This window comes from Nannobrachium achirus (genome assembly GCF_963921795.1).
Source record: "Nannobrachium achirus genome assembly, chromosome: 13".
Classification (NCBI taxonomy): Eukaryota; Metazoa; Chordata; class Actinopteri; order Myctophiformes; family Myctophidae; genus Nannobrachium; species Nannobrachium achirus.
In genome coordinates this window covers 48127146-48140155 of record NC_137833.1, presented here as the reverse complement: position 1 = coordinate 48140155, position 13010 = coordinate 48127146, and the positions used below count along the sequence as shown (strand labels likewise).

Here is a 13010-nt window from a genome sequence, read left to right as displayed (position 1 = left end):
CCGATAATTGGCGAGATTGGTGATGTCATCATCACGCAGCTGGCTGAGAGGAGGTACAGACAACCACCTGAAAAGTGCGCCGCTCTGGTGGCCAAGTTCTGCACACGCAGTTTAAACACTTATACCCCAGCTACTTATTGTGGGGAAAAGCTTTCGTAGAAAATAGCAGTGCGACAAGCTTACGACGCGCCATTCCAAAAGTCATGTCTCCAAGAGGAGTTAACTGTAGCACAGAAAGCGTGTCTTTTCTGAGTGGAGAGGGACTTTATTTTGTTCCGACTGTATTATATTGTATTGTGTACATTTCGGCTTTGGCAATGTAAACGTATGTTTTCTCATGCCAATAAAGCCCTTTGAATTGAATTGAAATTGAATTGACTTTAATGAGAACTCCACAGCTTGTTTTGCGATTATAATGCCTTCTTTTGCAACTTCGGAAAAAAATAAAAATGCCAACAGAAATGTATGATCTTGGCATTCAATCTCTATAGCCTTGAAATCATGCAAACATTAATCTCTGACTAAAATAGAATGTATAATTTTTTTTGTTTACAACACAATCATCACACTTTTCTCATTGACACTCACTCATTCACACGCCTAGTCACCTACACACACACATGGTCTTTAATCTATTTAAAAAAAAAAAAAATACCCCAGACAGTGACGACATAGTACACAGGTTTTGTGTCGCGGATGCTGAACTTCATTTGGGTTGAGTAGATGTGGGTGGGGGGTACGCATTCAAGCAAAAAAACATGTATTAACGCCAATACTCAGACACATCTTTTGAACTGTAAACAGATGCCTACAATGCAGCATTACATATAAACACTACCATAGACCCTTAGGGAAGACCGAGTTGAGTGAACTCTTGAAGGAGCACCTCACCCATTCTCAACCTCATCCTCGTTATAATAGGCTGTATGCACAGCATATCAGAGAAGTTGGGTCTCTTCTCACTTCCTTCAAAGGTGTTACCAATGATACTAATGAAGGCTCTGTTCCATTTCATGTAGGACAGTGGTTCTCAAACCTCAGCAAGGACCAAATTATACGATATTACACGATACAAAGATATAATTGAAAATGGGCAACGTGCTCCTTTAATGTCAAGATCCAGTGCTACTAAACGTGCTCTGGAACAAATCAGAATAATAGGAGGCTCTGCTTTTACAAACGGTAACAAAAAACAAATAAAAATATCAATAATTTATACAAGAGTAGCTTCGCTGTAGTGTACCTTAGGATTCGTATCGACTATTAACTAGTGTCTGTAAGGTCAGGAGAGGAGCAGGTGCAGTCTGTCTGTTGTAGTGGCAGCTGGTTGCCCTCTAGGGGGAGCCGAGGGGAGTCCACAGGACTTTACTCTGTTCCTGATCAACTATAGTCATGATCTGAGTGCAAATGTAAAGGAGGCTGCCAGCCTGGACAATACCTGCAGAACAAAACAAACACATAGTGTTTACACAATGGTGTAGATCAGGGGTCTTCAACAAGGGGTCCGGGACCACAGATATAATGAGCTAGATGCCTCGTTCGCCTCTGCAGTTAATTGGAGCGATGTGCAAAAGTTCCAATCTGGACTTCCTGGAAAAACTAAGGGAACGCTGTCAGTCAAAGTGACTACTGGCCAATCACAGCGTGTCTTTTTCGGGACTTATCCAAGGACTACAATTCAATTCAACTGAGCCAGTTCCGATGTCGCGCTGCTCAGCTGTTCTTACAGGCTGCATACGTAAAGACCAGCCCCCACCTGCCTCTGATTGGTTTACCGACTTCCGTATGGGTGACGCACGCGCAAGCAATTAACACGGAAGTGATGAAGATTCCCTTAGTTGCTCAATGCATTCGCCCCCTAGCCGAAGGAGGTGTCTACCTTTCTATGTCTATGTCCGGGACCCCTAGGGGGTCCTCAGAGTTACTACAGTGGGTCCTCCAAATCTTTGAGTGATAGAACTTTTTTTTTTATATTAACCACTTGAACCCTAGTGTCCATATTCGGAGAACTTTAGCCCAAAATAGCAGATCTAAGCTTGTAGATCGGCTATTTTCGGCAAAGAGCTCTGGTGTAGAGGGGGAAAAGAGCAGACTAAGTACAGAGTGAAAGGTCAAGTGTATTAAGCATTGACGGTTCAAGTGGTTAAATATCTGGAAAAACACATTTACATGAATCCAGAATACACTGATGATCGTGCTGTCAAACAATGAAACTATAATGGAATCTATGAACAGGTTTGGGGATCTCTGCTTCAACTCTCTCTCAACTAAGGGGTCCTTGGACTGAAAACGTTGAAGACCCCTGGTGTAGATGGAACATAGGGCTGTCACAGGACTAAAACTGGGCTAAAATGTTAGGGACTAGTGATCCAGTCATTTAATGTGTGGTTGCGCTCGGTTGTTGTGCTCTGAAATTAGCAGATCTACAAGCTTGCAACGCATCGCGCCGCAGTGAGCTTGTAGATCGGCTATTTTCAGCATGCAACCAAGTGACAACAATATGCCACACAACAATGTTCAGCATCAGTAACTGTGTCGGGTCCACATACTGACCTGTGAAGTATTTGCTGTACTCCTGCTCTATCTTCTGTGCGCCTTCAAACTGTTCCTTGGAATGTTTCTGAGATACTTTATCCCGTAGATACAGCGGATCCTTCTGTTCCCTGCATCAACACAGCGTGGGAGTGGGAGAGTTTTGTTTGTTTGTTTGTTACCTTTATTTAAACTCGGAAATACAATTGAGAGCAAGCACTCATTTACAACGCAACCGAGATACAACAATGAACAACAACATATATACATATATACATTTACAGACATCATTTGAAATAATCAAAAAGAGAATACTTGAAAACTGTAGAAAGTTCAAGAAACTAAGAGCTAAATGAATTAAAACATATACAGTTTAGAACAAAGGTGTTAGAAACCATCATCCTAAATTGGCCTAAGGCCGGCAGATATTTTATTTTTAATGATTTTTGGAGCTTGTTCCATGCAAGTGGAGCACTGATAGAAAATGCTGCCTTGCCAAGCTCTGTATGAGCAAATGGAACCTCGAGCGTCAAAATGTCGCTTGAGCGCGTCTGATAAGGACTAGGGTCCAGATTCAGCATTGAACAAATATAAGGGGGGAGCAATCCTGAGAGAGCTTTAAAAATAAAAAGATACCAGTGTTTATCACGCCTCTCAGATAAGGAGAGTCAAGCGGTGTTCAAAACTAAACAAACCAGTGATGCCCATAGCTCCAGAACCCGAAAAGAGACATCTTTGTGGGACGGAGTCAGCCGTTGCTGTGCCAACAAACTAGATTCTAAAGTGAAATGGTTCTGGGTTACACATGTGTTTAACCCATTAAGACATGAAGGGCGATTCTACAAACATTTTGTAGAATCGCATTTAATGTCTTCTAAATCCTTCTAAGGTTTTTGGAAAACGTTATGTTTCTATGATCATTGGTTCTGAATCTTTTTCAAATCAAGGACCCATTTGAGTTACAAATGTTCACTTTTGAAGAAAAAAAAAGAAAAATAATAATAATAATATAATAATATATAAAAAAATATATTGATTAAAGTGGTTCAAAGGTCTTAAATGGTCAAAAGAGCCATGAAACGTTACGTTGGATTTTCCATTTGTCACCCGTCTGTATATACACAATCTGGCTAACCATCGTCAAATAAAAGGGAAAAACAGCATCTGTTCTTGAGAGACTAGTATATACATACTGTATGGAAGCACAGAAGGGCAGTTAAAACAAATACGTTTAGAGGTTTTAGAAAGGTTATTATTCGCTGGCAGGAAGAAGGCTGCTTACTGTAGGATCAAAAGTAAGCTGTACATGCAGTTCTATTGTCTCATTATGTGCTCTGTGCAGTCTATTCTGAAGTGCACTTGGATAGGAGATATGCATTCATTCATTGAAGGTCCCCCCTCCCTCCCTCCCTCCCTCCCTCCCTCCCTCCCTGGGGAAAAGTACAGACAGAAAGTGCTGGCTGCTCAAAATTCCAAACACGTTTTGAAACTCTCGCAAATTAATTCTTTATATTTCTGTACAAGCGGTAGAAGGGTTGGTGCTACACAGACGCTTCAATGTGTGTTTTTTTCTTTTTCTTAATTTATTTTTGTTCTGGGTTTCCTCTAACCGTATATGGATTTTCGGTGTTGTTGTTTTGCAGCTGGGGAAAACAATTCAGGTAATGGATAGCAATGTGAATAAGTTAAATGAAATATGTGAAAGTAGATGTAGGAGTTCAGGTCAGACAAGCACACTTATATTTCTTACTTTAGTTCCTGAAACTTCAACACATTAGACCATAGTTCATGAAAATATATGTATACTGTGTATTTAAAAAAAAAAAGAATCTGAATTTCCATTTATTTTCCATTTTGTTAGGTTGATAAGGAATTCAGTAAAACTTGACAGCAAAATTTGATCTAGTTATAGTATGTATGCTATGGTATCGTATGGTATCGCAATGCCCCAATTGCCTTAAAATTTAAGCTCCAAACAGCCCAGAACAAACTGATTAGGGTCGTGCTTGGTCTTCTTTCTCAGGCCCACCTCACCACTTATCACTATGGCTTAGAGTAGCTGACAGAGTACAGCATCTTGCAATGGGCCTGGTGTACAAGATACCCATGTACCTGACAAACTACTTCCAAAATGTCAAGGGTGTCCACTATCACAACACCAGAGGCAGCTCCACTAATCATGTTCAACCCCTATTTAACACTATAAAAGGCTCTAATTCGTCCTCCAGCTATACCACCAACATGTGGAACGCCCTCCCGCAGGCCTTAAAGGAGTGCAACTCCCTAGCCTCCTTCAAAATTGGTCTGAAAAGTCACCTTCAGACGGCTGCTACTAGTGATTTGTAAATAGACTAAGGCCCCATCTGTTGTTTTTATGTTTGTTTTCTTTTCTGCTTTTGTAATTGATGTTTTCCTATGCAAAGTACTTTGTTCTATCCGTCTGTCTTTCAATGTTACATGAGATACATAAAGTGGCTCCTGTGTAAATAAGCCGTAAAGCTTACTAGAGGCATGTTTTCACTACAGTTCCGGAATTTTTCCTGCAAAATAATTAGCATAATGATTTTCAACTTGCCGGGAGTTTAGTTTTTTGGGTGTTTTCACATAAGCAAAAATGCTGGCATAGCCATAAAATACCTCGTTTTCACTAAACCGTTGTCGCGGTGTTGTCCGTGTCCGTGTTGCCAGACTTTGCGAGAGAACTAAGCAACCAGGTGTACGAAAATAATCCCCAAAAAGTGATATTATCTAGGCCACACGAGCACTTTAAAACTACCCGCATCGCCACATCAGCTAATTGAAAATTACCGATCTACAAGCTCACAACAAATAAAACGAAACCAGCAACTATCATATACAAACAACTTTACGGAAATGAAGCCCAGAGTCGCTTATAATTAGCAGACATGGCAACACTTGCACTGAAAGACCTGGGAAAAAAAATGAAAAAAAGAAACACTCTCCCCAGTTCGTTGCGTTCACTGCGGTGGCATCGGTGCCTGTCCTGTCTCTTCTCTCTCTCACTCTGAACGCTACAAATGGATTTACTAAAACAAAATATTCTTCATGCTCAGCAACAACAACACATAAGGTCCGTTCAGAAAGGATCTCATCTAATGCAACGTGTTGCACCTGTGGGCTTTAGATTAGCTGTGGTCTGTGGACTCGCTCGGTGCTCAAAAGACTTTTAGGCTAATCATCACATGACAACGGCGATAAACTAATGATGCACCTTTTGTTGAGAACAGCTTCTTTCTTTCAGAACCTCTCCAGTCCCTCCGCAGATAGCGGAGGAAGAGGTTCCAAAAGGAGCTGCCGTTAAGAAATCGTTGCACTTTTGCAGGCAGCCAGCCAATGCGACTCTCACTCTACTCTTTATAGCCTAAATAATTATCCCTAATGCAAGGTGAAGCTGTATTATATTTCGACTGTAGGCCTATATCCCATTCACATTCTGATCGTTTTCAATCCCAAATACAATGCTTTAACTGTTATCATTGGCTCCTTACGCACCTGCTTGTCAAAAAACCGTCAAAAATAACGGTAGGCCTATGCGTTTTCACAGAAGGGAAATTTGTATTCTAACGGTACTTTAGACAAAAATTACTAGGTATTTTCCCGTCAAATTTCGGCCTCCAAAACTCCCGGAATACAAAATAAGTGGCCGTTTTCACATGGCGTGAATTTCAAAATTGCCGTCATTTTTGACAAGACTTCCAGAAGTTTTGCTCAGTGAAAACGGGGCTTAGGATCCCCTTTTACAGTAGTTGATCTTGTACCAGTGATTTGTACTGTCATGAAACCGTTTTTTTTTCTATTGCAAACTGCTAATAAACTCTTCATTCATAGTCTATTGAATAAGATTCTATTTAGTTGTAGTCATATTTTAGTCATCTGAAATGTTTTGGATTTAGTGATTTACTCAACAACATTTTTGGCAGGCCTTGTGGCGTCGTAATTCCTGACTTTACGCTAGGTTGCACGCTGAAAATAGCCGATCTATAAGCTCACAGAGCTTGTAGGTCTGCTACTTTCAGAGAGCAACACCACATAAAATTACTTGTCTTCTCCACTAGTCTCTCCCCAGCATTTTGGTCTAGTTTTCATTTGTTGACAAAAGTGTCAATATTTAGTCTTAGTTTTAATCATAGCTTAGTTTCTATTTAGTTTTCGCCCATGAAAAAAGGGAGTCGACAAACATTTTTCATCACAGTTTTAGTCGAGGAAATGAACACGGTCTTGGACTTGTGTCCATATTCAGGAATGTGTCCAATGTGTTACTTACTGAGGCACTTGTGTAAGCACAATGAATACTCTGGAGGTACTGTGGTGTTCATCATTAAAGCCATTACACTGCATATATACTGTAAATACAGCTGTTATGGAAAATAATGCACTGTTGGCTTTGCGACGCCGAAATACAGCATAGCCTGACAAGCTAAATACTGTAACTCAAGAAGATGGGATGTAAGCACTTACAGTACACCCGCCAAAACCTACAGTATGAAAGTGTTAGGGATGGGACGATATGAAAATGTCATATCACGATTATTGTGACAAAAGAAATCACGATTTACGATATTATCGCGATAATCAAAATCCATTGTCCTGGGGCGGAACATTTGCACAAAAATAGCCGATCTACAAGCTCACAACGCGTCGCTGTGCGACGCGTTGATCGGCAATTTTTTGGCAAAGACATTTGCTAGAGAGTGAAAAAAAGACTGTAGCAAGTACATTTATTATAAGTACCTTTTACCAATTCTAGAGGGTTTAAGTGGTTCCGGATATGCACCTAGGCAAATAAAAGGTGAATTGATCCCAGTGCATGATGGAGGACGATATCAGGAACAATTCAACATTTTGTTTTGTGCAAGAGTATGTTAATACAATAAATGTAAGTTATACAATTGCTGCTATTCTATTGAGACATTTAGATCCTGTGTCTACGTTGGAAATGACCATTGACACAATCCGGTTTCTGGTTTTAAAATTATGAAATTGTAATTTCTCCTCCAAGCAAGCAAGCAAGCAGGCAGGTAGGTACTATATTAGCTCAGTCCCGCATTGTGGTATTTCTACTTTTGCTTAATTAAAAACACCAGAGTACTGAGGGCTGAAAATAAGGTAAAGTTATAAAATATGTGTTCAAAGAGATAATCTATCCTTGGACTTTAAGGCCACATTTGTGACGAAGCAAAACACCTCACGATACCTCATGCAGCTGCAAAGACCTGGCAAGAGGGTTATCACTTTTCTCGCAGTTGGCAATGATACTAATTACAATAGTATAGTTTTTAAATTAATCATAACAATCTATTGTGGATGTAGAACATATATTTAGAGCGTTAAGAGCTGTATATTTAAAAATAAACAGGGTAGAGACAAGAAAGAAGGGCGAATAAGGACGCCTCAGTTGTGTGCAGGGGTGTTGTTGCCTGGATTATTCATGAAGCATTCCCGGAACAGAAAGATCCCATGATTGGCCGCTAGTTGTGCTGTTTTCCCCCAGCGAGGTACCAAAAAGAATATTTCTCCATTGGACCCCAGTCATTTCCTCCTTTGATTTTCCAACCTTAATAAACATCGTCATAAATACTTTATGGTTCCTGTCGCTAGTAAAAAACTGCCTTTCAATCACCATGATATGCATTTTGTGCAATATGGTCCCATTTATGTTAAAATTGATGATAAAGTTGAGGGGGGCGTGGACAACTAAACTGATACAAGCCGACTGTGTTCTTCTTCGTGTGCTTTATTTCGGGAGGCTCAACACCACATTCTCCCATGTATCCCTGCGGTTCCATGTGACCGTTGGCAGCCAATAGCGTTCCTTATGATTCCTTGTGTACCATTAAAACAATAATTTTTGCAGCATAGAAAGCAATGGCTTCGCACCGTCCATGTTTTTTTACAGTCTATGGTTGTATGACACAGATGGGAACAAGATAGGTTTCAGAGCGAGATTTTATCCTTCTGCATCGTCAGTGAAATGCATGCTTGCGTGCACGCACGCAAATAGTTGGGATGTCACAGTGCCAGGACATCCCCACTAACTATTTATTCTATTTATTTATATCCCTTACAGTACTCTGGGCTTCACCAGTCAAGCATTCTGCACAGCTGTGTGTGTGGGTGTGTGTACTGTGTGTGCAGGGGCATCAATTGGGTATGGCAGGGGTATGCATCAGCCATACCCTGGGTCTAGGGGGAAAATAAAAGTGACTTTTAAATATAAATCCATGAATGTCTCTTTGTCTATCTGTTTAACAAGGTATTATAGGCCTAATTGTATTCTCCACATTTTTATTCTCCCCATCTTGACAAGATGGTATATTCCCAGGTTCCGTAGGTCAGCTGCACAGGTGCAATGCATTATTGTTAATTGTGGAACGTATAATAACATGCCAAGTTAAGCTGCACTTGAACAACCGTTCCAGGCTGCCATATCCAGCCCAAGAAACCGTAGAAATGGTGGGGGGGGAAATTAAATGTACTTCTTAAAATAAATGTATCATGCCTGTTGCTAAGGTATGGCAACATGACTGGTGTCTTGCACGCGCTCCTTTGCGCGCGTGCAAGACACCAGTCATGTTGCCATACCTTAGCTTTTTCTGAACTGACGCCACTGTGTGTGTGTGTGTGTGTGTGTGTGTGCGCGCGTGCGTGCTTGTGCGCGTGAGCGTGTGTGTGCGCAGGTCTTTGTGTGTGTGTGTGTGTATCTGTGTGAGTGTAGTGTAGTAACCTTTTTTTCACAGACTAAAACTAAATACAAACAATAAAAACTAATCTATGATGACTAAAACCATGACTAAATATACTGACAATTTTGTCAACAAATAAAAACCAGATTAAATGTCAGGGAGGGACTAATAGAATAGATATCCAGTAGAATTAAGATGAGTCATTTGTATGCTTGGTTGCACGTGGTCATACTCCCAAAATAGCCGGTTTACAAGCTCACCACGCTTCGCAAACACGCGGTGGGCTTGTAGATCTGCCATTTTCGGCACACCTATGTACTGTATAAATCAGGCATTTACGAGGCCCGCCAAAATGCATTTTAGTCGACCAAATCAACTGCAGATTTATTAGACTAAAACTACACTAAAACCAAAAACATTTCAGATGACTAAAATGTAACAAAAATTAAAATTTCATTCAAAAAGCAAAGAATTAATAAAAATCTAAATGTTACTGTTAAAAATGACCACGGACGGCGGCTACTTACTTGATCTGCTTGGCGTTCTTATAGCGGATGAAGACCACTATGGGGTAGATGTGAAGGGCATGCAGGCGTTCGATGGCGTGGGGGGCGATGTCCAGCAGACAGTGACAGTCCTGCAGTGGGGGGGACACATCGAATGGCATGGGGGACAAACACACAGCATCAGAACAAATGCCACGTTGCCTTCAATGTCCTCAACAGACCAGTGGTTCTCAACCTTTTCAGGCCGCGACCCCCAAAATAATCATATTTGAACTGGGGACCCCCCCACCCTGACGAGCGCTAAGAGCATTATTTTGTATAACACAGTTCTATTGTGAAAATAGCCGATCTACATGCTCACAATGCCTCGCGTTGCGAGGCGTTGTGAGCATGTCTGCTATTTTCACAATTTCTGCCTCAACAATTTGGCCAATGTTTAATTAGTCATTTGAGAGGTTAAAAAGTCCTTAAATTGTCACTTTAGAAATGTGCAGATACCCTCTATACCCTTAAACTTTATGCTGGTTTGTTTACTGTTGAGTGAGAAAACAATGTTGGACATTAAGTTAATCATCTGGGGACCCCCCCAAATAGACCACTGAAGTCTGATAATAGATGGCGCATTACCCCAGTTCACATTGTTATTTTTTGTGTTGAAATCCCCATAGGGGAATCTTAGAACACCTCATATAAGAACTATGTTCCAAATATAAACACACCACGTCAGCGATTTCACTCATATGGATATGACGCATCCACTAAAAGGTGGAAATGTACACATTTACCCAAAGAGTAACACAATAAATGCTAGAAACGCTCTGCTACACCAGTGGGTCTCAAAGTGTGGTCCAGGGACCCTCATGGTTCCTTTGGGGTTCCAAATTGACCCATTGAAAAGGTGTGTAAATCTGAGTGTACAAATGGAACCAAATGGACCCGTAAGGGTCATTTCGTTTCCATTTGTACACTCTCGGAGTGATGGGGGTCCTTAAAATAAAAAGTTTGAGAACCACTGTGCTGCATGAAATGGAACAGAGCCTTACGAGGTCATAATTAAGGCAAGGAGAAGGAAGCGACGCGGTACCTTCTCCGTTATTTCCTTGATGGAGGCGACAGTTGTCACGTCAAAATGGCCGCTCCTGCGCTTGTAGTCGATGAAGAGGCAGTCTTTGACGCCTCGCTCGATGGCCTGCTGCGATGCCTTCATCACCTCTGTGGACCCCACACACAACACAGACACAACAGTTACTGTAAACCAGGCAGTGGTGTCAAATGTACTTTTACTCAAGTAAATGTTGAATTCCAGTCTGCGACTCACTCTGCACTCACTCAGACCCAGACACTCACCCACAGTGGAAATTCGACGGTCACAGACTGATCTGATGCATTGCAAAAGTAAGAATCAAACGTTTTTTCCACCTCATGTGATGTGAATTAACTTATCCCTGCCCAGCTCTGACTGATTCATATTTAATCTCTTAGTTGAAATATCAACTTTGGCAGTGTTGTTATGGTGCTGTGCTGTTAGATATCTGTTATAAGCTGTTGTTATAAAGGACCTATGTTATGGCTCACGGTTGCTGTTACAGCGTGCGTGGGGGGGGGGGGGGGGGGGGTCGTCGCGGGGTGAACAGCCAGTTATGCGTTGGGCACCAAAATGGGTTGTAGCGGCCCTGTTTCTACATTGCAGTATTGATACTCTTGAGTACTTTTTCACCACTGGCACGTTGTTCTAACTTGTATGGCTGAACTCACCCAGTACACATCTGCAGGTTGTTCTTCTAACTGCTATGGCTGAACTCACCCAGTACACATCTGCAGGTTGTTCTAACTGCTATGGTCTGAACTCACCCAGTACACATCTGCATGTTGTTCTAACTTGTATGGCTGAACTCACCCAGTACACATCTGCAGGTTGTTCTAACTGCTATGGTCTGAAGTTCTGAACTCACCCAGTACACATCTGCAGGTTGTTCTAACTGCTATGGTCTGACTCTGAACTCACCCAGTACACATCTGCAGGTTGTTCTAACTGCTATGGTCTGACTCTGAACTCACCCAGTACACATCTGCAGGTTGTTCTAACTGCTATGGTCTGACTCTGAACTCACCCAGTACACATCTGCAGGTTGTTCTAACTTGTATGGCTGAACTCACCCAGTACACATCTGCATGTTGTTCTAACTTGTATGGCTGAACTCACCCAGTACACATCTGCAGGTTGTTCTAACTTGTATGTCTGAACTCTCCCAGTACACATCTGCAGGTTGTTCTAACTTGTATGTCTGAACTCTCCCAGTACACATCTGCAGGTTGTTCTAACTTGTATGTCTGAACTCTCCCAGTACACATCTGCAGGTTGTTCTAACTTGTATGGCTGAACTCACCCAGTACACATCTGCAGGTTGTTCTAACTCACCCAGTACACATCTGCAGGTTGTTCTAACTCACCCAGTACACATCTGCAGGTTGTTCTAACTCACCCAGTACACAACTGCAGGTTGTTCTAACTCACCCAGTACACATCTGCAGGTTGTTCTAACTCACCCAGTACACATCTGCAGGTTGTTCTAACTCACCCAGTACACATCTGCAGGTTGTTCTAACTCACCCAGTACACATCTGCAGGTTGTTCTAACTCACCCAGTACACATCTGCAGGTTGTTCTAACTCACCCAGTACACATCTGCAGGTTGTTCTAACTCACCCAGTACACATCTGCAGGTTGTTCTAACTCACCCAGTACACATCTGCAGGTTGTTCTAACTCACCCAGTACACATCTGCAGGTTGTTCTAACTCACCCAGTACACATCTGCAGGTTGTTCTAACTCACCCAGTACACATCTGCAGGTTGTTCTAACTCACCCAGTACACATCTGCAGGTTGTTCTAACTCACCCAGTACACATCTGCAGGTTGTTCTAACTCACCCAGTACACATCTGCAGAACTTGCCAGGCGACTCCTTGACCAGCATGTCTTTGACAGGGTCAGTGAGCGGGCCGAGGATCAGCACGGGCCGCGGAGACGCACACTCCACCTTCTGGACGCGCTGGTACGCTAGGCTCACACAGTCTGACACACGCACAAACACACGCGCGCGCACGCGCACACACACACACACACACACACACACACACACACACACACACACACACACACACACACACACACACACACACACACACACAGACAAAACACACATTTAAGCATCGCACAAAGCAGCAGTTCTCAAACTCTTTCAGTGCCAAGGACCCCCAAGATTCAT

The 13010-nt window shown here is 42.1% G+C and overlaps 1 protein-coding gene across 1 annotated transcript in view; it reads right to left on the bottom strand.

Moving 5' to 3' along the window:
- Positions 1-1334: 1334 nt before the first annotated feature.
- Positions 1335-13010, bottom strand: part of dlg5a (discs, large homolog 5a) — a gene marked incomplete at both ends in the record, with an annotated part of 116453 nt that continues 104777 nt past the window's right edge. The window contains 5 exons of the mRNA XM_080740810.1: positions 1335-1438; positions 2554-2663; positions 9764-9873; positions 10827-10954; positions 12674-12817. Of these exons, the coding sequence (XP_080596936.1) occupies positions 1335-1438; positions 2554-2663; positions 9764-9873; positions 10827-10954; positions 12674-12817 (596 nt within the window). The remainder of the gene's footprint in view (positions 1439-2553; positions 2664-9763; positions 9874-10826; positions 10955-12673; positions 12818-13010) is intronic.